This window comes from Manacus vitellinus, unplaced genomic scaffold, assembly GCF_001715985.3.
Source record: "Manacus vitellinus isolate BGI_N305 unplaced genomic scaffold, ASM171598v3 scaffold_19_pilon, whole genome shotgun sequence".
NCBI classification, from domain to species: domain Eukaryota; kingdom Metazoa; phylum Chordata; class Aves; order Passeriformes; family Pipridae; genus Manacus; species Manacus vitellinus.
The window spans coordinates 6,160,064-6,185,005 of NW_021939395.1; the positions used below are offsets into that span (position 1 = coordinate 6,160,064).

The following is a 24,942-nucleotide window of genomic DNA, read 5'->3' on the forward strand; positions in this document are numbered from 1 at the left end:
CTTCAAAATTACTTTAAATGGTCAAAAAAAGCAATATTAGCAACCCACTGAATTTAGCTAGTTGCAGCATCAGAAATTTCTAGGAACTTTTCTTCCTCAAAATAAATATCAGCCCCAAAAATATGAAGTCTCATAAACAATAATTTATGCAATATTTTAAAAATTCACAGAAGAATTAAAGGGTAGATTCTCACTTTCACATAGACTTTTGTTATTGCTATATCAAGTCAGAAGTCTTCCAAACTGCCAGGTTTATTCCTTGTTTAAGGTCAGTTTTATTTATCACAATATGAAAATGACCTTTCTGCAAATACAGAGTGACTGTATGGTGTGGGGGTCGATCTGGTTGTTACCTAAAATAAGAAAAGAAAACCACTTGCTGCTATGCTTTTCATTCACCTCCTTATTCAGCACTGACTCACATTCCTCTAAATGTTTGGACCTGGGGGAAAAACAGCTCCATGTTTGCAGTCTGATACCAGCAGACTCTCAAAGGGCGCTATACAATCCAAATTTCACAAAACCTGGTCATGCAGGATTCCCTGTCCCAGAAGTGGCTCTTGTCCCAAGACTTGTGGATTTATCCACAAGTAAGTCCTTTCCAGTCTAGGATCCTTCACTGAGGTAGCAGGCATGTTTTTGCATTCTTCCTCAAAACTTGTTTTTGCTCTCTAATTCAAATATCCATCAGTAAAAATTGCTGGCTGGGAGTTGCACTCTGCTCAGAAAGGGGAGATTGGTTTATCTGCTGCAGTTTCACAAGGAACAAGGGCTGGAAATGTAACATAGCTACTGAAGAGAGTAAGACACAAAAAATACAATTTAAAGAGGTGTGTTTTAGTTACCCCAGTAACATGGTCCACACCCTTGGCTATTAGGAGATAAAGCCTGCTTGTTCATTAATTAGAGAAAGGCCTTGTCCAAAGATTACATCAATGAAGTAAAGCAATATGATTGCTCCAATAAAGTTTTCATTGCACAGACACCAATTGAATAAAGGTGATTCTTACCTCTAGGGCATAATCTACCTTTATTCCAGTAACTGCATCTAAGGTATGACTAAGCATTACTGTATAATTTTAATAAAAAACAATTCAGACTAACCCATCCATACCTCCAAAAATTATGTGCACTCTCACTTCCAGTTCATTCTCAGTCAAGTATCAATATTTAGAACAGTCATTTACATTTTTATATTAAACCATGCTTATTCAGACACATCTCCTCAGAGACCTAACTTGCCAAGGTCATCTTATGTGTATAAATTCCTACGTCAGAGGCCATATTATGAATTATTAAAACTAAGGGGAAAAAACTGCATTGGATTATTAGCTTTGCATTATTCATTTTCATATTTATCACAAGACCAGGAAGAATATATGAAAATACATGCTTTTCATCTCTGAAAACATGCTTATCCAATTCAGTTCCAAATCAAACCAGATAACAGATAATGTAAATTGAATGAAAAAATTAAATTATTACCTAATGTGAGGAAACCAGACTACTCATGAGAACTAGCAGCCACAAGGCTGCCAGTTTTCATCCTCAACAAGAATTTCTCAGGGTCTTTTTCGCCTTCAAAACCAAGAGTTTTCTTGCCCAAATCTCAGCGGGAAGTCGTCTGAGTCAAGAATAATTTTTACAGTTCACAACCTGAAACTTCAGGATATAAATAAAACCATCAGATAAGATATTTATACCAATATTCGGCTATACCTAGGAAGAGACAGCATTACAGAGAGAGATTTCAAACTTCTCCATTAAACTTCAACACTTAACATTCCAAATCTGAACAGTATTTTGTGGAATAGAACATACACAGGAAAGTTAAACTTCCATTTGGTCCCGTGCAGGGCTAAGGATTGGACTCAATGATCCTTGTGGGTTCCTTCCACCTCAGCATATTCTGTGATTCTGTGAATTTCTATGCAGTACATTTGTCAAGCAAGGGAAGAAGCCACCAGGTCCAACACACTAAAATTTGCAACATGTGAAGTGATGTTCTTAAGGTCATGTTTAGAGAGATTGTTCAATACCCTCTCTTATATTCTGCAGTTATCAGAGCTCACACATTACAATTATATCCATTTGTAGGCATCAAAACAAAAACATCTGCCTTCAGAAACCATGAGCCACTTGCATCATACACTGACTTCAGTATATTTTGCAGACACTCATTTCAAATAGAGACTTTCTTCAGGTGTGCACAACTCCAGTCAGCCAGAGTGCCTTCTCTTTTCAGTGTACTTTAAAAAGCAAATGTTGAAAAGGCATGTTCCTTCCTCCTTTGCAGTGAATGGATTGTTTGAGGAAATGGGAGTATTAACCGTGATAGAGCTACCCTTTTTGTCAAATTCTTTCACAAAGAGATCACTGCTTCTGGGACCCACAGGCCCATGTATTATTCACAGACCACACACTGGGAGGAGATACATTGACCTCAGGTCTGTTACATCACCATTAGTGTTACTCCACCCAGGATCTGAATAGTTCATTTGGATGAAGTTTCAGAAGTTATCAAGAGCAGCCCACATAATAAGCCACGAACTTGGGCTGATTCAGTTTTGAAAGTCTAAACAGCACTCAGGGAGTCAAAGAGGCAAAATTTTCCATAGTTTTTTTGGGGGGTTGGTGTGGATTTTTAAATTCAGATTACAGATTCTCTACTTTATTGCTTGGTCCCAAGGAAATGAGAGAAAGCTTTCATCTGTACTCATTTATCTTATCTGTCATTTAGAAGAATCATATAAAAATCCCTTCTGGATGACACAGCCTCCTGAATTCTACAAGCTGGACGTGAGCAAAAAGCACAGTCTCCAGGGCCAGACCGCAGGGTTCTCCTTTTGTACAGCTGAAGCAACATGGAGCAAGTGAGAAATTACTGAGGATTCCTTCCCTTGACACAAGGGATCCTTTGGGCAGATGGATGACAGGGTAACCTGCTTTACTCAACAAATGCACATCCTTCCTGGGGCCTGTCAGGGGTTTTAAGCAACTAAATGGATTGGGAGCAGACATAACAATGTAAAAAGTCTTTGGGCAGCAGAATAAAGGACTGCAGCCCAGCCTTGAATGTGTGCTAAATTAGACTAAAAGCCAGAATATTATTAAGACTGAGGAAACAGAAAGAGACCTGGCTTCCATGTCCTTCTCTCTTCAGATGTACTGAGCACAAACCCAGCAAGAGAGAGAATCGTGCTTATGGTTTTCCATGTCTCAATCCATTTATCCTTTCATGTGCCCATAGGACAATGGGCGGAAGTAACGGAGAGGGTTAATGGTTTCACTGCAGTTGACTGGTGTTGAAGCCAGGGCAGATGTGGGCTTTAATTAGAAAGCAGCTGCACATACATAAACCACAGAGTGACAGTGTGAATACAGACCTCTTGCAAAAGCACATACCTTTAATCTGCATTTGTCTGTGGTTTTAGGGGGAAGTGTTTTAGCAGAATTCTATCCAGGAGCTCAAAGGAGATAGAAGGAAAAAGTACATATATGTCTAAAATTCAGAAAAGGACACTAAGAATGTAAACAGAAAAGAATAAAAATAACCACATAGATCAAGTTCCTCAGCACCAAAACAGAGCAGTAAAGTTTTCCATTACCTTTCACAGAATAGAGCTCTCCCACTCTGAGCAAGGCTCCAGCTGTTCCCAGGGCTTTCCCTTGAGCATTGATTATGCTGGACATCCTGTGAACCCCCCACAAACTGGTAATTATATATAGAATTGAGCCCTTTAGGAATTCAGGTACCAAATTTGCTAGGAATACCACAGAGGAGGAGGGGGAAATCACGAACAACAAATTTACTCTGCTAATTTTTACCATGGTCCACTGGGTCGAATGTGGAGGTTCCCTTGTCAGGAGGCAGGTCAGTGCAGAGGAAGCAGAGCCACCAGACAAGTCAGGTGCTGCACACTCTTTTCCCATCTAGAGGCAGCAGCAAAACTGTGCATCCTGCTCCCAGTATAAAAAGTGGGTTATCTATAAAGGCCCAGCAAGTCCATTAAGTCTGAAGCCCACAGGCTCATTCAGCCTGTGTATAAGTATATACCCGAGTACTCCAGAGAGAACAACTTTTGGCCCTTCCAGTATCCAGAGGAGTGTCCATGTCCTGCCTCATCATATGCACTGCACATGCAGTGTCAATGGGTGCAATGCACTTCATGTTGTCAGCTCTTCAATGGATCTGAACATAGAGAAGAGGGTGGACAAGCTGGGAATTTTTATATCTCACGTATACTCCAGTAAACCATTCCCCCTTCTGTCTTGAATGCAGTCTTACACTTTTAAGACACTTACTATCCACTGACTTTCTCACTCCACCAGTGTAGATTATTCGGATGAGAAGTCTCTGGCCTTCAAAAAGAAACAGAGAGATAGAGGACAGTCCTGTCAACAATTGAAGCAACCCCACAAGCTTCTGTAATAGCACATTGGCTCCTGGCAGGATCTGTGGACTGTGGAGAGAGGAAGCCAAACTGGAGCAGGTTTTCTGGCGGGACTTGTGACCCCACAGAAGGCCCACGTGGGAGCAGTCAATTCCTGAAGGACTGCACCCCACAGGAGGGACCAACACGGGTGCCGTTTGTGAAGAACTGCAGCCTGCGGGAAGGACCCACGTTGGGAGAAGTTCTCATAATCAGTCAAAAAAGAAAAAAAGCTGGGAGAAATCTTGTGTAGACAAAACTGCCTTACTTCTAAATCCATATTGGAGTCCATCACTTCAGTAACCCTGGCACGCACACACAGACAGTGTGACCTTCAGTTGACAGATGAGAGCAGTCCAGAGTCTTGGATCCTGTTTAAAAGCCGCCAGTGAATCACTGCCAAAGGACAGCTCACTGCTGGCCTGGTTAGTGGGGAAGCCACTCAGGCACCAAAGCTGGCTGGGTAACACAGGTGCCAAAGCAACAGCACATAACATGAACCAGAGGGGCAAGAGCAAAAACAACTAGTAGTAACTCCAATATCAGCTTTTCCCTCTTTTCAACTGTAATAAAGTGCCTATATATCCATAGGCAGACACTCTAATGAAGGGCCTGATTTCCAAAACAATTGAGTCTCCAGTAGTTTCTGTGGAAACTGCTATAAAAAAAATCAATTCTCTTACAAGGGACTAAAAATACATTTGCATAGCTAAAGCTGGGCCACTGTTCTTAACAAGAGCATCTTAATATTTTGGTTTACATATTGTAACAGTTGGAGATGGCACAAGGCTGATCAGTAAACTGATTAAAGTGGGATTAGAACATAAAATCAGTATTAATTGTATAAGCAAAAGCCAAGATTGGTAACCTTTTATGTGGAGACCATGCAGACTGAATATTAAAGGGGAAAAACTCCAGAGAAACCTGCCAGATTTTCTTTGCTGCAGCCAGTTGGGAAGGGAGGAGCAGAAGAAAAGAGATATTCAAAGAAATAAAAAAGGGGAAAGGAAAACAGGCGATTAAACATTCCTTTGTTAGATTAATAGCCTGAAATAATTCAGGATGACAATATTTTTTAATTCCACACAAACACTTGGGCCCGCTAGTCTGAGAATTTTGTACCTCGTCCTCATAACTGATGCAAGTCAAAGTGCCAGAGTTATGGGGATTACTGCCACAGAATGCTGTAATTTTAAGATCTGCAACAGGACACCAAAGGGTTCCACCCTCTGCTATCTTCCTTTAGAAACTGATAGAAAGAAATAAAAAACATTTACAAAGACAATGCTTGGAGTGATGGTTTCAGCAAAGGAACATAATGAGACACTTCCCCCCCCCATTAAACATCCCACACACACACATTACACCATTATGGATCTATCCTTTTATGACAGCTTTTAAGGCAAATTCTATACACGACTGTAACAGAAGAAATCATAGAATCATAGAATGGTTTGGAAGATCATCTAGTTCCAATCCCCTGCCATGGGCAGGGACAGCTTCCACTTAAAGCAGAAATCAACTGTCAGGTTCAAGAGAAACCACCCCTTCATAAAGGCAGATGAATCTGGAAGTACTGGTCACCCACACAGTCCCTAACTGGACCACTGCTTAATGCAGGTTATGATTCGCTCCCATTTAATTTGTGGATATGAACCACATCTCCTTCATTCCCCAAATACCCCAGTGATGGCTGCTGCCATCTCTGTGCACAGAAAAGTAACTAGTAAAATATTTAATATATTGCAGCTTCTTCAATTCAACCTAACTGCAGGAAATAGCCCTTTTGTCTGTCAGTGCTTCAGGAACCAGTTGCCAGCACCTGATAAAATACTGGTAGACCTTAGAAGCACAGGAGCTACCAGCATAGAGTGAATAATCTGTGAGTGAACTGCACTGCCTCCAAGTGAAATCTTTCTACCCCAATCTTCAGCTATAAAATAATGTGCTGCAGTAATTTCCCAGCACCCATATTGTGCTGCAGCTACTTTTTCATGTACCTTCTTTCATACAAAGCATATTGAAGTGAGGAGTGATGGGAAGGTCAGATTTGTTTTGGAAAAGTCCAAAAGCTCTTTCTGTAGCACAGTTATTAGGAGAGGTCTGAGAAGGCCCAGTGGCAATGATATATAGATAAACATCTGCATTCCTTACATACCACAATCATTTTAGCTTCAAGCAGAACTTCACACTTCCAATGCTAAGCAGATTGTGTATGTGCCAATTAGACACCCAAATTCTCTCCCCCCATTTGGTGTCAGGTATCCATTTGATAATTTGCTTTTGCATTATGAAGAGCCATGACTGACTCAGTGATCCTTTCTTTAGATTTGTCAAAGCTCTCTCACATGCTGAGCAAACATTTAGCCCCCTTACAATACTGTATAAGCGGACTCTTTAGTCAAAAATATTCCACTACCTTAGAGTTGCATTGCAAAGATCCCCAACTATTTTATGCACTGCCTATTTAAAAAATAAATAAAGATTGAATTACATTCCTGAGCCCAGGATCCTCTTGCACTATACAAATGTAAGTATTTAATTTGGCTTTCCCTGTTTATGTTAGTTTGTTTTAGTTGCTCTGTGTCTTACTCAACCACAAGAATGCAGTATAATTGGACTTATTCAGTACTGTGTGTTTTTGGCTGCTTTTTGCTTCACAGTAAAAAAAAAAAAAAAAAAAAAAAAAAAAGGTTTTAAAGAAGGTCTAAAAGTGTTTTTTGTTCCTTAGTTGTGAAACTAAAAACTAGACAAACAAGCAAAAGAAATTTCATACTGAGAGCCTGCAAATAAAGGCATAGAGTTAAAAATGAACTGTTTGTAGCATTGGTGAAGGGAAGAGGATTGCCAGCCTGTAGAGACTGAAGTCTGTTGCTCATCCCTGCAGAAACATGTTGGAGATCAGAACTGTGCAGTACCTGCTCCAGAACCCTCTTGCCAGTGTAAGCTGGTTTATGGCAGGTACAAGGGAGAAGAGGAAGAAACTGCACAACAGTGATGGGGTGGCCTTCCCTGGGAAAGTTAATTCTAACCCACAAGATCCCAGAGGTACCAAAATCCTGCTTCAGCTCCCGCTGTAGGAAATGGGAAGACTGCTGCTGTCTGTAGAAGAAGCAGCTGCAGGTTGCAGGAGGTTGTCTCAGCACCACAGTGCCTCATGCCCAAGCAGCAGAACTGACAATCCCAGTCACAGAATCACATAATCATTTAGGTTGGAAAAGACCTCCAAGATAATTGAGTCCAACCTTTGACTGATCACCACCATGCCAACTAAACCATAGCACTAAGTGCCACATCCAGTCATTTCCTGAACACCTCCAGGGATGGTGATTCCACCACCTCCCTGGGCAGCCTGTTCCAATCCTTTACAACCCTCTGTATGAAGAATTTCCTCCTGATGTCCAACCAGAACCTCCCTGGTGCAGCTTGAGGTCATGTCCTCTCACCCCATCCCTGGTTGCCTGGGAGAAGAGGCCGATCCCCACCTTGCTACAACCTTCTTTTGTGGATCCTCACAGATCTTAGAGGGCATCAGTAGAGCTTAAAGATGCAGGGATGGCATCTGGGACAATATGGAAGAAACTTTGTGACAGGTGTTACTTTTGGTATCTTCACTTAGATCCACACTAGTTTACAAGCACATAAAGCTTCCCTAAAAAGATATTGAGGATTCTCCTCTGAAACATGATTTTTCTGGTAAGATAAACTCAGCCTAAGCAATCACTCCCATCCAGCTCCAACAGCTTTTCAGTGCAAAGTGCACGGTCAGGGTCGGGGCTGGAATGTGAAGTCCGGCCCTTCCCAGCACAGGGAACGTGCCTGAGAGCGAGTCTGGCTGAGGGAGGCTTAGGGCAGCTCTGTAGATGCTTTTGCCTATTTCCATGAATGTGTTAAATGAACAACAACCAAACCAAAACAAATCACCACAGGAGGCTGAAAGCAGCAGCACCCAGAGCAACTATAATCAAATATTCAGAAGTAGCTCCCAATTAGTTTTTAAACGCCCAAGAAAGATGTCCCACCCAGAAGCCCCATTTGCCACGTTTTAAAAGACTGATTTTCTTATGCTGAATTCTACACCACAAAAAGCTCTATCCAGTCATAAAAAGCTCAGTAATTTTACTAAAATTGCTGGAATTTCGGATCTTTATGTTTCATAATATTTTATAAATGAAAATTGGATTGTACAAGTATTTGTAATGAAAATTTATTCTATGTCTTGTTCTAGTGCTTGGTTGTTCATGAACACAGTGCACAAAACTGATTCTATACTCAGTTTTAAAATGCATTTACAGCAAGAATTGCATTAGCAAAATAAAGAACAGCAAAAGGGGAGCAAAATAAGGAATAGCAAAAGAGGAGCACTGTAAAGCAGAGGCACACCCTTCTGAGACAGAAAGCAAAGCAACACCCATGAGTAATAAATAAATAATTCATCACAAATTTTATACCTTACTGTTTGCTGTTTCAGGGGCCAATACATAATACTTTGCAGATGCCATCTACTGGGGAAGTAGGAAATCATGTAGTAAATAAAATAACTTACTTAGGGAACAGTTTTTAAAATTGCATAATTTCTTTACTTATGTTAGCTGTTGCAGCAAGAAAAGTGACCAAAGCAACTGTCTCTTAAGCATTTAAGATGAGCCAAAAAGAAACTGGGGAAATGTAGGCACATGAATGTTAACATCACTGAGACAGCAATCAGAGTAGAAATAGGGGTTTTTAACTAAACACTGATCATAAAGCTCAGGAAAAAACCCATTTAAACCCAGAGAGATTAGATGCTCACAGACCTAAAGGTCTCATACTCTCATTGTTTATACCATGCTGCCCTCTAGCAACTGAAAACCACTGCACAGCATTCATGAAGGGTTTGCTCAGAACACAGGTTGGTTTTTCTTTTCAAGAAGTGTTTGTTGTTTGCCTCAACTGTCCTTTAAACTGCATTTTAAAGCTCTTATTTGGTAAATTTTCTTCAATAGTTTAATAGAAACAGCAAAATTGGCTACTTACCTGCAAGGGTGAAAGTTAAACATATTTGGAGACAGCTACTGCTTTATAAAGATATCTATACCTGACTAATCTTTGCTTCATTAGACCACCTTATTCCCTGATATGTTATCAGGGAATGTGGCTCCAGCCCTTTGCTTACTCAGTGCAAACTGCACTGTGAGGAAAACAGTCTGGTGCCAGTGAACTTCATCAATGGCTCCACAGGTCCCTAAAAACCTACAGAGAATCTCTAAGTAGGGTAAGTTTTTTCTTGCACTACTTGTACAGGACACCTTCCAGTTCAAGGCTGGAACTATAAACCCCAACCATACCAGATCCACTCATGGGTCTGACACACCCTAATCCATTTTGGCCCTCCCACACCTTTCCCCCCATAATTTGTGATCACCCTCTGCTGCTAACTCAATCCACCTGGGAATTGAGATGCCAACAAAATACAGTCACTGAAATTAAAAATTAAATTAACAATTTTTAAGGGCACTTATAAAACAAATAGTTACAACTGCATTTCTTCTTTGGCCTGATAAAACATATGAAAATTCCTAAGGCCTGTGATGATATTCAAGCCTAGGTACATTCACCTCTAAGGCACCTTAAACAGTACCACTGAAGTCAGTAAGAGCTACAGACAGACATACAGACTTTTCTGAGTGCCTGACCTAAACAGGAGGTCAGATTCTGACCTCTAATTGAGTTGAAAGCTGCTGCAAAAGGGCTTCATTTAGAAAATCTTGTTTGAATTAAAACTAACCCAAAGTGGCTCCAGTCCTAAAGTGGAGAGAAACACAAATAAATATTCTGATTAAATGGCTTCCATGATTACAAAGAACAAATGAACACAAGTTTACTGTTAGGCATCTCAAGAAAAGCACCAGAAATGCTGACAAAACAAGGGTGAGCTGACAGCCACTGGGCTAAGGGAGGCTCTTCAGCTACCTGCAAGACCAAACTGTTCTTTGAAATGATGCACAACTGGAAAGTTACAGCAAAGTAAAGGTCAGGCATCAATAGAAACATAACTCAAAAGGCTAAGAAATTCATATTTTACAGAGTATATTCCCTGAGGACCTAGCAGAAGATCACTGCTGTCATATGAATTGAGCTGAGGAAATATTGAGAGGAAGATGTCAGACAGATGCATTTGAGTCCCTGCTTCTATCCCTGCTATCCCCCCAGGCTGAATTAGGCTGCCACAGCTACAGCACCCTGGGCTGGGTGACTCGGGAAGGCCACCCTGACCTGCACAGCCTTCTTCCTCTCTTTCTTCTCAATGTCTTTCGTAGACAGCCCAAGTGAAGGGGGTGTGACTACCAGGAACAGCACTTTGGACTAGAATATCTCAGCTGTGTACTTGAGGAGGTTTTTGTGTTGCCCAAATAGGAGAACAAAGTTGATTGTTAAATATCGAACATTAAATAAACATGAAATAAACATATGGGGGGTGAAGGCAGGGTAATGTATCTGCCTTAGGGACAGCAGTGTACTGAAATTTCATTTTACAGTAAACTGCTATTTTGTATCTACTGAGAACTTCATATTAAACTCAAAGAATTTCCGTTAACATTTTCCCCATAAATTTAGACCTTGGGAGGGGTTTATAAGTGACACTACTGAAAAGCATGCTGCAGTAGTGGAAAAATGTGTTACATGGAACAAATCAGTAGATTAAAACCTCCAGCTCCATTTGTCCAAACAAATATTCTTTTCCATTAACCATAACACAGGAATCCCGTACCACAGTCTTTGAGGTTGATTATGTGAAACTGCTTTTAAATATTACTTTTGAGTTTCTCTTTTTAACTAACCAGTGGGACATTCTTAAAATACCATCATTTAATATAAACAACAACACTTTTTGAAATGTTCAGCTTCTTGTCCACACCCAATTTGCTGAAAGGTCAGAATTAGAACCACTGGGATTCATACTGGATAATTTTTCAATGTGTTATAACCAATAATTGTGAAATAGCACAGTTAAATTTTAAGTAGGATTCTACAGGCCTCAGGCAAAATTCCTACTGTAGTCATGAGAAATTTTTCTTGAGAAAAGACCAAGGGATTCAACTGTTGAAGGAAAAGAATAATTTTATGAAGCCCTGCTGGCCAGTTTACACATCAGATAAACTTGTGTTGAAACTGGCAGGATATGTGGACAGGAATGGCAAAACTATCTGACCCAATTAGACCTGATTCAGCTACTGCAAAATCTCATCTCTGGAAATCAAAAGTTTTGCATATGTAGGGAAAGACTAGAAAGCCCTAGTACTGAAAAAACTTATGAAAATTACACTGAATCAAAAGAATGGTTAAATATAGTTCTAATAGTCCTAAAGAAAGTCCTATTGCAATATATACTTATTTTCAGGTACATGCTTCAGTGCTTTCCTGATCCAAGATATTAATGAACACGTCTTCTATTAACAGTACTTTCTAGACTGAGAAATTCAAAACTTCAAGAGTGTCTGTAGCTATAGAAAATGTTTGACATCTTCACTCATAGGAAAAACACACCGAGCTGATAAAAATACCACTGCCATGGAGAAATCAGACAGAGCAAAATGCTCCAAGGGACAGAAAAGGTAGCAAGGAGTCTCTGAAGAGAAGGAAAATTTTGGAATGATGGCAAACCCCACAAAACCTTAATTTCAAACATTGTGTTTTATTCTTCTTTGTTTGGCTTGCTTTTTTTTTTTCTTCTCTTCTTCTTCTTCTTTATTATTATAAATTCACTACCCTACCTCAAAGGCCCACTGACACACTGTTTGTCTATGCATACTTGCCCAGGATATTTAGATAGTCTGACTGCAGGCAGCAGAGATATACAAAGTGTGTTTAAAGAAGAGGGACCTCTAAGCCATTGTAGAAGAGAATCACTGCACGGAGACAGATAATGATGGTGAGAGAAGGGAAAGGCAATGCAGCAGCTGCAATAGCCAATTTTCCCCACAGCCAACATATCAAACAGAATGACACTGATGGGCTTCAGGCTGCAGCTGACTTTTAATGGAACCTTTCCTGGTTCATACACTTCAGAGTAAAACGAAGTTCAACAATAAAGCTCTAACTCTTTTCACAAAAGCCCGTGCATTTAGAAACTGGGCTAATCACATCTCTGAGAATAAGTATCTTTCCTTTTCCTCACTGTGAAGCTCGTCCCAAGAAAGGATGTACCAATTATCTAACTCAACTTCTATACACATCTGAAATGTGTAAGTTTAGAAAGAAGAATTACTTGGATTTATAGCTGTGTAATGGAGTAGAACCAGGACCATTTCACTCACTATTTTCCCTAACATTTGGAATAAAACTTTTGGTAATGGAGTTGTTAGTATTCAGGAGTCAGTTGCTTTGGAGTACTCTAGTTTATATCATTGTATATATAAAACTGAACAAATACAGTAAGGCCAAATTGAACATTTAATAACATGGGAATAAGCGTGGATTTGATGGTTGTTAATAGCAATTTCTGACTATATCCTCTTACTTTGCTAAGACAAACCTGCAATCCTTGGGCCAAGCAGATGCAGAATGTATCAAATTAATACCTTAGGGCAAGGAATACAATGTGATGTTTCATTATAAACTCAGGGAAGCAAACTATATCCTTGACATACTCTGCTCCCAGACATTGCTGAGGCCATTGATAATTCTTTATGTCTCATGTGAGGATCACCAGAGGAAATCTCTGGAACTAGTCATTAATCAAACAAAGCATAGCACAGAGTTAGAATTTTTGAAATGGTGCCAAAAGCATTTGTGGAGATTTGCAATGACAACTGATGAGAAACTCAATGCCTAGAGGGAGAAAGGGTTGTGGCTTTCCTCAGATTTTGTTTGGTTTTTTCTTTTTTTTATTTTCTTTTTCATTGATTGCTACAGAATCTTTATAAGGAAAATCTTCCAGTCAGTCCTTTGTAGAAAAGAAAATCAATTTTACAAACAGTTTCTATTATACTGGCACCTTTCCTGTTTTTATACAGAATGAGACTTATCCATTCTAACAACAGGTCTCCAACTAAAATACAGGGCAACAGAATGAGTCTGGAATAGAGTAGGGTGGGATGAGCCACAGTCAGAATGCACTTGGCAAGAGAAACAGTTATAAAAGTGGGTTTTAAACACAAAGGAGAACATCCCAGACAGTAGAGTAGAAAAGCAAAAAGTAGAAGAGAAAAAATGAGTGAAGAGATTCTGGTAGATAACAGCAACTGACGGTGTCTAATTAACCTTAGCTGAAATGAGAGAAATATATTCTATCAAGCACTTCTGAATCAGTTGCCAGGTACAAGAAGAGATCTTACTTTTCAGGTTCCTGTCATAAAATGATATATTTTGCACATTTTTGCACATTGCCTAGAGAAACAGCTCTAGCTACTGAAATATGGAAAAAGACAGTTGCAGTAATCAAGGTCATTAACCTCAGGTTGCCCTGTCCTACCAAACCTGGACCCTTACTGTTCAAACAATTCAGATAGACACAGTCTTCAAGGCATTAACACTTATTCTTATGATATTCCTTGGGTTTTTTTTTTATCCCAAGTTACTTCAGGTAAGTTAATCCTTAAAGTTTTCATAGTGCAGTGTCAGGTACAGTGCTTTTATTTTCCCACTTATTTTACCAGGGCTGGCATTTGAGGCCTTGTTTCCAACCATGGTTACAGCTTTGGACAATGCAAAGTGTCATTTTTGTACCAACTCTGTCATTGTCATATAATTATCTGTCAGTCCCCTGGAAATCTTCCTACTTCAGTGATTTACACATGCCAGACATAATTTTGAAGTTCATGCTCCCTAAAGAACTTTCCTCATAAGGAAAACAATTGGTGACATCCTGCCCAGTGAAGTGTGTAAAACATTCACCTCTATTTTCCAGTTTATTTTGCTCAACAAGTTTTTGTAATGGAGTTCTCATTTACACCCACACCAGTCTGGTGACTCAATTTCACTGGTAGAAATAGAATTTTGTTTCTCCAGATCAGCCAACACTACGGGCAAGTCTCTCACACATTATGGGATGCTCAAATCCAAATCCTGATGTGCAGAGAGACAGATGATTTATAGATCACAGCAGACTCACGACAGGCTCACAGATAAGTCAGTCCTGGTAGGATAGCACTAGTTTCAGGTATTTCTCCACTTCTTTCCAGGGAAATCAAAGAAAAAAGACAGTATTTAGCTTACACTGGGCGCTCAGGCAAAACTCAAGTCATATGATATTAAAGAAATGACTCAGTTGAAGAAAAGAAGAACAAGACCATTCAAACATTTAATTCTCATGAGCGTGTTAGGTAATTTAGAGGTATCATGACATAAAGCATCATGCTTAGTGGAAGATGTACTTTCTCTATACATCTACTTGATAGGCACCATAAACATTAGTGTTTCACTATAAGAAGGATGAATGTATGCTAATGCCTTTGTTTCCATGCCAAACCACCCATCTGTTCACTGCTCAGAATTCTGTCACGCTCTTTTCTTTTCACTTTTGCCCTATGCTATATTTAAGTTTAAAAAATACAAATGTATGCATTATCATATATATGTAATTTATGATCTAGACTCTCAGTACTAATGAAATTCAACAATGAGAGAATAGAACAAAGAGAGAAGGGTTCTGAATGCTAAGTTTCCAATTGTTCGAGATGCAGCACTGCTTTATTGCATTGCATTAGCAACCTCTTCATAACACAGAGAGACAAAAAGTGTTTGAATTAATTACCTCATTTGTGAGGAGGAAAAAAAAATCTCATTTTTTAGTGCATAGTTCATCTGCTAACACACAGACACTAATGATAGTCTTATGCTGATATTTCACTAGCAGTGCACCACACATGATGAATTACCCACTAGTTGTCATTACTACTGGCTTTAGGTTTTATTAACTTATGAAAAAGGTGCCTACAAAGTTTTTTGTATTATCACTTGCTGCTTCAAAGACAGGAACAGAGGTTTGCATTAGGAGTTTTTAGGAGATTAGTTATCAGACTTCCTGAGCTCACCATGAAATTTATGATATATATTTATATGCCAGCACTAGATGTGTGTAAGTGCTTCCTGCCTGTTGTCTGAGAGTGAATACTGCAACATGAGTCACAATTATTCAGTCCATAATTTCTAATATCCTACATTTCCTCTTGGTCAGCAGAAGTACTTCAGAAAGAGCCTGCTGGGGTATAAATACAAATTAAATGACCAGACTACTTCAGGGATTGTCTACTTTTCCAGCTCCTAGAGAAACATTTATGTTCAGAACAGTTAGAACTGTAAATAGAACAAAAGACTTAATAATGGGCCTTTTCCTCCAAAGCACCTACATTCACATACAGCATCTTCAGGATGAAATGCTCAGACACTCTTAGAGAAGTACAGCTTCATCAAGTCAAGTGGACAGTCCTACCAGAATGATTAAGTGATCACACATCACTGTGGTTGAAGCACATTAGGCATTTTGTGCTCCCTGTGATACCATTATTCTTTGGCACATATTAGAAAACTGATGTTAAACCAAAAGCACATTCTGAAGTAATGGTGATATTCGGCTCTTTCCTCAGATGCACAATTGCTTTCCAAAGCAGCAGCTTCTCATAATCCAGTCCCATGTGGCTTGAATCTAACCGAGCTGCAGCACTGAAGCCTTTTCCCTTTTCAGTGTCATTTCAAAGAAAACTGGGGAGTAGCTCCTGGTCCATGCTCTGGCAGCTTTAATACTGGCCTAAGTAGGTTACTGAGGATTGCTTTTGGTGCTACTTGGGAAACTTAACTGATGTCAAGCCAATGTACCCAGCTTTGTGCCAACTGCTTCTTGTTCTTTTCTAAATCAGGGAAGTGATATTAAAAAGTGCTGGGGAACAAGCTGAGGGCTGGGGCTAAAGTACACTGTGCTCTAGTGGTCTGTGCAAGCACAAGGGATCCATAGGGAACACCTACAGACCAGAACAACCTGCAGTAGTCTTTAAGCTTCTGTAATTTGTTCTGGGCACAGTATAGAGATACCAGGGTCCCCTCCAAGGCTGTGCCAAACAATTCTTGATATTTTGTCCAAAAGTCAGTGTTTGCAGAAAAGTTCCTAAAATGTTGTGCCTGCCTTCCTTCCTTCCTTTCTTCCTTCCATCCTTCCTGCCTGCCTTCCTGTCTCAAAACTTTCCCTGAAATCCCTTTCATTCTGTGGGACCACAGACAGCTTAAAGGGGGTATTTTGCATTTATCCTACACAAGATTGAGCTTTCCAGAAGTTAGAACTCTGCAAAACATTGGCTTGTCTGACAGCTCTGAAATTTAGGAAACAGGGCATTGCTATAAAATATTGTCACGACATCACAGATATTACAATTGAAAGAATTTTTTTCTAAATCATATTTCCTCTTCCATCTGCTATTGCAGAACTTTCTTCCACGCTGAACTCTTAAGGGTTAACTGGCATTGGGTGGAGGAGGGGGAAATCAGAGGTCAGCTCATGTTCTGATACCGGTGAACTCACAAGTTACTCCTTAAGCATGTGGTTTCATCCTAGGTTCTTCCTGCCAGCAATTTCTCACTTTAATCACACACCCACAGCAACCCAGATCTTTAAATTCAGCAATTCTTTCTCAGGTTTCAGCAAGTCATTGGCAGCCTGAGCTATTTTTGGGATATTTTCTCTACTGCAGATGCAGCTCAGGAAAACGCAGGGAGCATGCTAAAGACCTGCAGCTATTTGCCTTGTACAATTTGCTCATTTCTCGTTATTTCTCTGTTTTCCTGCACTCATCACTTAAAGGACAATCTTTCTTGCAAACAAAATCCCCGGAGCCTGATTAGAGGGACTGAAGGCTCCCAGACACGGATTGCCTGCCAGCCACAGCACGGTAAGGACATGGACACTTTTGGCTAGCCTTGCATTGCAGCTTTTTAAGCTTTGCTGAACGTTTATTTGTGTCCATCGCTTCCAAATCAACACTGCTGGCATGGCAGGCAGTCTCCAGCTCCTGGTCTCCATTTTCATTCCCTAAAATCCTCAGCACTTGTAAGTAACACATTTATACTCACCGTCTCTCTTTGTGTGTTCTAGAAATCAATGACTGACACTAATTTTGATCAGTTCCAGGGGTCGGGGTTTTGTTCTTTACATTCTAGCATCTCTTGGACATCTGTAATTTGCAATCCTGATTGAAACTGTGGGTATTTTAATTGCCCGATCTTCCCTGTTGAAGGTATATTGTTAGTCTTATTATTTAGCTCAGCAAATTATTCAAATCAGGGAGTGGTTTTGTGTACGGTAAATGGAAACATTATAAAAAAGCCCTGCTCCTGCTGATTTACAGTTAAATACATCGCTCTCCTGCCTTGTGTGCCGGCTCTGCTCGAATACCTTTAGGCTGCCACAGAGCAAGCAGTACACAAACACTACAAAGGCACTGACAGCACAAAACCAATGCAGCAGATCGAGCTGAACTAAAAATGACTAGGTTTTCTACTTTCACAGAAATGCACCAAGTAACCTCTGCAAGAATGGTGAAATTCCAATTTTATAGGACATACTGTTTTATGGAAATACTTGTAAAAATAGTTTAGCATCCTCAGGGACATTTTACTTGTACATACTGCTGCAGGAAGATGAACACAGTTCATGTCTAATCAATGTACAAACCAGATTCTGGGAATCTCTGGCGAAAGAAAGTGGAAAAGGGATTCTTAGAAAAACTGGAATTGCTTTATGCTTTATCCTTTCATGTTCAGTAATACGATGATTGCAGACAATTCCCCTGAGGGTTTAGTGTACATCATCCAAATATTTCACTGCAACTTAGTGTTTGTTGTCCTTTTAGGAGAGCTTTTAGAAAGCCTGACTTTGTACTAGAGGTGGGAAGACCTTCAGACTAATCAATCAAAGCTACCTGTGTCTGCTGCCAAGCAGACTATGCCAGAAAAGAGCATAGTCAACAATTGTATTTCCATAATATTTACTATCAAAATGCTTAGACATTACCGTCTGCAGCAGAAACAAAAGTTAGCACAGCCTTTGAAACAGTATTTTAGGAACTTATTTTGTTCAGTTTCTAGTCTGCAAATGTTTCTTGAGTGATGTATAAAACCGATAGAGGGATGGGAGAAATGCTAAATGTGCATATGAGTAGAATGAAGGTCTTTAAGGCTTAATTTTCAGTATGGGAAAAGTTCTGGTGTTGATATGCAAAGAATTTTTTTTAAAAAGCCAGGCAGGATGTAATGGCTTACAACTCAGACACTAGAAGCAAAAAGTGAAAATTTCAACTGGTATCAGTAGATTTAGGATCAGATTCTGAAAGTGGTATTTTTGCTTCTGAAAGCCTCAACAATTTTGAGGCAATTTTAATGATACTGTCAATGTTGCTTCTGATACCTGAGCCTGGCTCTCTCCTCCAACTGGTGAATCTCTGCCTCAGTTTCACTGAAGTCACAGATACAATATTAGCTGAATGGAAATAGGAATCAATCCTTTAGTCCTGAGTCCATCTTATACTCAATCCCAAATGTTAGCACTCAGCTTGATTGAAATCTCGAGACTCGACACATTTCCCAGAGACCACAGGAAGAAAGATGGATGTGTGTCACTGAAAGTTAGGAAAGCATCTGATTGTTTACTGTTAACAGAGGAACTGATGTGTCATTAGACAAGTGACAAGGCATGCATGGGAAGCTACATCAGGTGCTTCTCAAAAAACCAAAGTTACTCTCAGCACAAAGAGAAGTCAAATGAAGGAAGTCTTACTGACAGGACAGGTCTGTGCAGAACTGAGTGTTTTGGGAATACAATGAGATAAACTCAATACAGTGACTACACCTGTACAGATAACAGTTCAAGTGGTGCTTGTTTGGAATAATTTTAGAAAATGTCATACTAAATTGTGCCATTGACAAAAACTGTTATTAGAAAGACAACACGTTTCACAGTATGGGCAGAGAGGAAATAATCAGAATAATGAGAAAGCAGATGCCCTCTAGGATATAATAACTGTTCATTTTTAAAGCAAACTGTTGCATCCAGGTGCTCTTTGGAAACTGAAAACCCAGTCCTTTTTAGAGGAGGAATACAGACTGTGGAAATTAGCAACTCTCCAGACCTTTCCAACTGAGGGATACACTCCTGCCATGTTAATACACTTCTTTTGTGTGTGTGCATATACATTAAATCAGACACACACAAGATAAAAAAGATTAACTGACTCTGTAAAAGTACTAATTTATAATTCAGCAGCAGTTATGATGCCAGGCACTTCATAATTCATACTTAATGATCCTTGCCTAGAAACAAGTATATATAAAGGGCTAATGGATATCAATAAGGGCAATGGTTAAAGAGGAACCCATGCTGATGTACAGTAGATCTTGTTCTAAGTCAGAATATGAGTCAAAAGCAAATTATTCCTCAGAATATCACAGAAGTGGGTTCCTCCACTTTTAATGACATCCTCAGACACATACTAAAGTTGCAATAAAATTGTACATGAGCAAAGCCATGGTAACTGGCCAGTTATATACTCTAATTTTTCCCCCCAAGTTTACTTTTTTCAATTTTGCCTTAAAAATCAGTTTAAATTGGTCCTGCACTACTCTGCAAATGGCTAGACTAAAAGCACCCATGTCTCAGTGGCTCCACTGACATGCAGTAACTGCAACAACCTGATCAGATGGCTGAGCCCTTCATTAAAATTGAAGGGACAGTTTTATTTTTCCTGGATGTCACTTTGCACCAGACTAATACTATTAAATCCAGTTGAGGGACTGTGTTGAAAGAGGATTCATCAACAAAAATTGAATAGCACAAGAATTCTTCAAGGACTGGGTCTGAATTTTAATAGTTGTATAAGGCAAGGCTCTGCAACAAAAAACTGACAAATTTTGCTGGTGTGCTCGAGTATATCAGGAGGCAGCATCAGTTCAGAGGAGGAATATCACAGAGTAGCAGAAATTAGAGGAAATGTAGTAGGAATTTAAGGCTCGTGGTAGGCAGGAATGAACAAATGAGGGAGCAGCCTAAGTGACAAACTACAGACTTGTGTGAGAGGAGGCAGGCACTCGCTTGGCTAGTCCCAGTAGCTCAGCTTTGTCTTCCCTGTAGCTGCTGAGCCCTGGCAGCACTAGCACTCCCCAGCCTCCTCCAGATGGCAGCAGAGGGATGAAAATGCTCTGCAGCCTGTTTCTCCTGGATCCTTCCATGTCCATTTCTTCCCACATCATCCCACAGCAGGATGGGGCCTTGGCCCATTTCTGGCTCTCACTTCAACCCCAACATCAACTTCTGATAACAGTTAGAGAAGCACTGGGAGGTATAAAAGCTACCTGGGAAGGAGGAGAGAAGGGCTACAATGCCTGGACAGCAGAGTGAGAGTAGCAGAGGAATGGAGATGTAACAGGACATCCTGGAGGAGTGTGTGAAGAGACAGGTAGACAAAGTGCAGCCGCTTCCACCCAAAATTTCCCGGTGTGATACAGCTGAGAAAAAGACAAAAGCATTTCACAGTACACCATCAAAGATAGAGATACTGGAGACAGCACAGCACTGAGGGCATCCTACAGGTATGGGTGAGTCCCTGTTTGGAATAGGATCTAGTTCTTGTCACTCACAGAAAGATCAATGTGTATCATAACAGTGAGGCAGGAATATGAAGGCTATTGGTAAAGATAACATCAGGGAAATTAATTATTTAAGATGTATGACAATGCTGGCCCAAGAACAAACAGATATAAATTGAAGATAGCAATTAGAGTTAGAATACACTGAAGCAGTGAGATGTGAGAAAGAATCCTAATTATCCTCTTATTAAGGTGAAGTATCTTCAATTACCAAAAGCACTGCCTGTTTTTGCAAGTTGCTGCAACGTTATAATCGCTCCAGGACTGTTTTCTAGGTCACTGTCATACATGTTAATGTGAGATCAGAATCAACCTCTGGGTGTGATGAATGGATAGGTGCTATAAATTTACTTTAGCAATATTGCTGCCTTTGACATCCCTTCTCTGTACAAACACTAAGATAACATCAATGCTGTAACATCAGCCTCTTTAAGATACACAAATGAAACTATCACTTTGAGTTGAAGAAGAACAAATGGAGCAAACTTGGTTCTTGTTGATATTCTGAAGAATCTTGGAAATCTGTTCTGAGGCTGCACAGATTAGGTGTATTTTAATTGTAAACAAGAACCAAAAAGTTATTTCTATGTGAAGTTTTTCCTCTATTGCTCAAAAACCAAGTGGACCTGGTAGTCCAACAGGCTGCTCTGCAGTATTTTAATTATCTTGAGATTGTAAAGCAGTGAGCTCTCACATCAGCAATAGAGAGTACAATATATCCAAGAGATCTGTTTAAAAGATTATGTGTCTGAGGCTACATAAAACAGTGGCTACAAGAAACAGTTTAACTGCAGTCACTGGGTAATTTTACTTTAGCTGTGCTGAAAAGAAATAAATTCTTTGGATGAAAAGACTAGATTTCTGGTATTGACAAAATCTAATTTGTTGCCCAAAAATAAGTAAAATTGTTGAAATAGGTAAGCTGGACAGTTTAAAATGTCACCCATATAAAGACTGATTTAGTTGAATCACTTGATAATTTTCTTTAAAACTAGTTGGGAAAACAAACCCTCGACATTAACGTTTCATGAATTTCTGTGATAATACTTTGTAGGCTGTAAGCTAAATATAATCCCTGATACCATTTTTTGGCTTTCTAGACATTGGCTCCAGTTAAACACATCTGCAATGGATTCCTTAACCTTCCCCATCAAATATCTCAACCTTTCTTCAGTCAGTTCCAGTGGATATTTCTCTACTTTTGTGGATTCTTGATTGACTTTGCTTTTACTACATGTGATGATCAAGTTAGAAATGATAAGAAAGAGAATCATTACCAAAGGCATCTAAAAATTACATTTATTCTTAGAAATCCCATCCCAAGTCAGCAAGGCACATCACTGACAGATACTAATGACATACAGCAGCTCCTACCTCCAACTTCTTATTATCAATATCTTTTCCTCTGCCACGTCCTTTATCTAAAGCTAAATAAAGTATACTAACTCAAAGAATATAATTTATCGATGCAGGAATGGTCTACTAAATGTAAATACTATTTTTAACAAGGATAGCAAATGCAAGCAAAATTTGGTTCTCATTAACACTGGTTCACATTTATCCCTACATTATTTATGCTGTGACTGTCTTTTTTTGATGCCAGATGCAACATTGAGCTGTTAGTCCTCAAAATTTGAAGGTATAAAATGGTTGAAACAAATCATTTTTCTGTTTGGAAAGTAAAAGCAAAAGGCCTCAGCTGGGAAAGAGGAAAGAGATTATTATCCCTAAGTATGAGAAAGCCTTCAGATAAGATATTGATCCTGTCATATTTATGTCTAATAATTCCACCATTTTAGAGGGAAACAAACAATATTTCAGTCTTGCAGAGCATGCTGACATCACACAGCCTCCAAATTAGTTCTTTCATGCAGTTTGTCTGTGCTGGTGTTATTAATAGGCACACTAAAATGGGAACTTCACCCTGGCTCAGCTTCGACTCACTGCATGGCCTTGGGCATCACATAACCTCTGTCTCCAGTTCTCTATCTGCATAATGCATTTGTCTATCTGGTGACTTTGCAGAGTCATGGGGCAAAGAAATGAGTCACTTCACAGAATTTTTAGATTGGAATACGCTGGCTTCCCTTATAATCTCTGTGCACTTTTATAATACAGTTCCTGAATTTTAACACAAACCTGACTTTTTCATAAAGGCAATCAAACTGTTTAAACAGAGGAAAGAACTCTTTAATACTTCCAAATTAAACCTCCTAGGATTAGTACCTTGAAAGAAAAGAATGGAACCATAGTCACATAAGACAGCTTGCAGTCTCACAGCCCAAAATACCTTTATCTGATGTTTTCTATAAAGCTCCTTACTGCCCAGGGGAGAAGGAAGAAAGAAGGCAGCTTAATTTCTCACCATGAAAAGAAATAACAGATTACATAGTCAGTAAAATCTGCACTGAAAAGTATGGTCTGGGCATAACAGATGGAAGAATCTGTCAACTACTCTCCATTATTCAACTGGCAGTGAAATGAGCTGTATTATTTTGGAATCTAAACTGGCTCTGAGTGCAAGAGAGTCATATTCATTTGACTGCACCAAAGGATATAAATCCACTGTGTGGCTGAGATGACTTGCCCAAAGCTAATTAAGTTAGTTATACGCTTAGTTAATTTTTTTCCTCTTGCCCATTGAAACTAATTAAATTTTCTCTAGAACATAACTTCCCTGCTCCAAGTCTGACCCTTTGTGTCTTGAAGGGACAAAAAAACCCTTCCATCAAGGAAGCCCCTGAGAGGACTTTCAGGGCAGTGACATGCAGTACTCAAATATTCATTTATTTATAACAGGATCCTAAAGTAGATGCAAAAATAGATTACAGAGTCATCTGACATTGGTTTAAAATACAAAGGTGGACAAAGCAAGCACATTAATTATCAAAAGTTGAATAGTTCATCACTGATTATTGCTTCAGTGAATGCTGCAGCTTTACAAAGCCCAGACATCCAGCAAACAACTGATGCCTCATTAGATACAATCAACTGAATCTTTCAAGATGATATCCTTGGATGCTCACTCATCCATTGTTGTCTTATTTTTTCTTATGACTTGATTTATTCTTTGCTTTCCTTAGGGTCTAGATCAAAAGTGGACATTAATGTAAAGGAATATTTATAATCCTGAGATACATGAGACCCATGATGAGCAGATCTCCTGACAGCACAACTCCCAGAGATGCCCTTCCATTTCTAATTATATCACTAAAAGCAGTGAGAAAAAACGATGTATTGCCCAAATAGGGCTCCATGTAGGTACAAGTGAATGCGTAGCAGGTTCCTGGGCTTGGAAGCACCTTGTCCATTCCACAAAAAAAAGAATTCAGAGTTCCAACCTAACTCATAGCTTGTGTCCTCATGGAACTTGGCAACAGGGTGAGGAATTAAAAAAACTCTAAAGCTGATCTAATCACTAATAATGACATGATTATTATGACAACTACAAATTTATGATACATCTAGTCTGACAATGCTATTTTAGGACAACAGGTCAAATGAGGATGCAAAAAACCCAAGGTCTAATTCATTCCCAGTGTAAACTGGCAGTATTCCCCTTGATTTCAATGAGAGATTTACTTGTTCACTCCAGTTCTAATTTTAAGTCAGTATCTTTCCAATATTTAGGATTGAATTGCACCAGACTAAAAACTACTCACTTTTAAACTCAAATGGACCTCCAGGGAGTTGGGGGAAAGGCATATTTTCATGTGTATGCATTTAGACAGTACATGTAGATTTACTGTTATTGGAGTAACTTACCCATGTAGAGAGAAAAGTTATTAAAAAAAATAAAATTAAAAAGCTTCAGAGGCAGAGCAGAAAGAGCCAGCTTAAAATATCTGTGTGGCTCTTTTATGTCCAGATAACCAGAAAGCAACACTCAAAAGAGGAAAGA

The 24,942-nt window shown here is 39.4% G+C and overlaps 1 protein-coding gene and 1 long non-coding RNA gene across 2 annotated transcripts in view; one reads left to right on the forward strand and one right to left on the reverse strand.

The window, feature by feature from the left end:
* LOC108639340 overlaps nt 1-24,942 on the reverse strand; it is a 66,354-nt gene that overhangs the window by 24,808 nt on the left and 16,604 nt on the right. The gene's annotated exons all lie outside the window — the stretch shown is intronic.
* LOC103766659 (AMME syndrome candidate gene 1 protein) overlaps nt 17,122-24,942 on the forward strand; it is a 92,238-nt gene continuing 84,417 nt past the window's right edge. Inside the window, 2 exon segments of the mRNA XM_029959148.1 lie at nt 17,122-17,293; nt 20,473-20,479. Of these exon segments, the coding sequence (XP_029815008.1) occupies nt 17,122-17,293; nt 20,473-20,479 (179 nt within the window).